At 31.2% G+C, this 2,273-nt stretch overlaps 1 protein-coding gene across 1 annotated transcript; it reads left to right on the plus strand.

Moving 5' to 3' along the window:
• The first annotated feature begins 621 nt into the window (after window positions 1-621).
• LOC106875111 (acetylcholine receptor subunit beta-type unc-29) lies at window positions 622-2,190 on the plus strand. The gene has a single exon (XM_014923094.2). The coding sequence runs from the start codon at window positions 622-624 to the stop codon at window positions 1,768-1,770; it is 1,149 nt and encodes a 382-aa protein (XP_014778580.1). The 3' UTR covers window positions 1,771-2,190.
• Window positions 2,191-2,273: the final 83 nt, after the last annotated feature.

The following is a 2,273-nucleotide window of genomic DNA, read 5'->3' on the forward strand; positions in this document are numbered from 1 at the left end:
TATATATATATATATATATATATTATATATATGTAAATGAAGAGAAAGAAAGGAACAGAGAAAAATGGAGGGTAGAACTCTACCCTCCATTTTTCTCTGTTCCTTTCTTTCAGCAATAGTCAGCCATAATTAAGTGAGTAAATAGACAGCATACATAAGGTTGAACTCACGCGTATATTCCTACATTGCTATTATGAACTGAACACAGCTGATAACCGGTGATATTCATGATATAGTCTGCTGTGTTTCTGCAGCACTTTTTATTTGTATATCACGAAATATCGTATGGATCAGTGACTATTATATAAAAAACAAGGTATTTCCAATCGCTTAAATTTTAGATGTTGTTGCATATGTCTATTTAAAAAAACATATTACACTCATAAACATAAAATACGTACATCATACATGCACAAACTCTCACACACACACACATATATAAATATATACGTTAAGTTTGCTAGAATTATACTGACAATTGGCAATTACTTTGAAGTATTTGTTGAGGTTTCCTCGTATATTTCGTGCATATTGAATCTTTTACAAAAGCTCAGTATATATTTCAAGCCACAGACTTCTGTAAAAGTAACGCGAGCGATATTTTCTCTTTTTATTTACATTATGATATTAATTTTTGTCATATATTTAATGCTAATCGGAAGCACGGTTTCCCTAAAATCAACGAAGAAGTCCTTTGTAAATGATTTGTTTAAAAACTATGTGAAATCTGAAAGACCCGTTACCCGCGACGAAGACGAAGTATACGTAAATATATCGCTTGAAATAAAGAATATTATTGAATTTGATATTACGAAAGGTATAATGACAAGTAATCTCCTTCTTGGATTATCGTGGTATGATGTTAATCTTATGTGGAATAGTGAAAATACTAATATAAGCTATGTAAAAGTTGAATTACAAAAAGTGTGGTATCCTAACGTACAAATATGTAACAGCGTTACAGGCAAATTCACATTTGACGGAAATTGGGGAGTCACAATAAAGAGTGATGGAAGTGTTCACTTACATATAGACCAAATTTTCCATACTTACTGCAAGGTTAACGTTAATAAATATCCTTTTGATGAGCACGAATGTGATATATCTGTTTGTTTTGAACACCAGATGAACCTGGAGGTAATGTTACATGATTTTATGTACAGAGTAACTTATAAACCTATATCGAATCAATGGGATTATAGATATGAATACAGAGAGGTTGAAAAAGAGGAGATCATAACAGCTGGTGTTATTGTGTACAGCAAAAGAAAAACTTCTAGTGTAACAGTAACAAAAATTATACCTCCAATTATGTTAACATTATTGATTTTATCTGTGTATGTGTTGCCGGCTTCTTCTGGAGAGAAAGTTTCTATTGCAATTACTGTTTTTCTCGCAAATATTGTTTTTCTTTCTGAAACTGAGAAAAAACTGGGTAACAATTCTCGTGAACCTTCTATATATTTAATATATCTCTTAATTCTGACACTTGTAAGCGGACTTTCTTCTATCAGCTCTGTAATTGTATGTAAACTGTATGCCCACGAGTCTAGCGCCAGCACAATTTCAGAAAAGGGTCAAGAAACAAACAGATCGAAAACTAAAATCGGGATCATAGGAAACGCAGATGAACCAATTATCGAGACAAAATCTAAAAGGCGCTTTAGGAAATGTCGAATAAAATATCAGATGCTAGACAAATTATTTTTGTCAGCAACTGTGTTATTCCTTCTACTCTATATCATTATTGTTTCAGCAAACTCTATCTAACAAGTGATAAAGAAATTCCAGTATATTTTATTACAACTTTACTACACGTTACACGTAATAAACTGAAATATAAACTTGCATTAAAAATATAGGCGGAATGTGGTACAACTCTATGGATAAGAATGGTTGACGATTTTAACATCATCGAATATATTTAAAGGACATACCAAATGTCAGCGTCCGTTCTTTTTCGCTCTTCTAAAGAAATTTTGAAATTATATTCTTGGATGCCAGAATTTTGTACTACAGGCTGAAAACACGTCTCAGCATATTAGAGAAAACATACAATTCACATAATGAAAAACGAAATAATTGAACAGAAATAAACTGAAACTATATATAAGGCAAACCAAAATTCAACAAACTGAACGTACATAAGTTCGATTGCTATCACAAATTCTGTTCTGGTGATGTGCTAGAAATCTAACGTGTTTGATTATAATAAAAATATTTTATTATTTATAATTTTATTTCTTCACACACACACACACATATATATATAT

The sequence above is a fragment of the Octopus bimaculoides genome, chromosome 15 (assembly GCF_001194135.2).
Source record: "Octopus bimaculoides isolate UCB-OBI-ISO-001 chromosome 15, ASM119413v2, whole genome shotgun sequence".
In the NCBI taxonomy this organism is placed as follows: Eukaryota; Metazoa; Mollusca; class Cephalopoda; order Octopoda; family Octopodidae; genus Octopus; species Octopus bimaculoides.

Excerpts from the sequence above, each read along its gene's own strand:
- LOC106875111 (XM_014923094.2), top strand. The coding sequence starts at position 622 with ATGATATTAATTTTTGTCATATATTTAATGCTAATCGGAAGCACGGTT.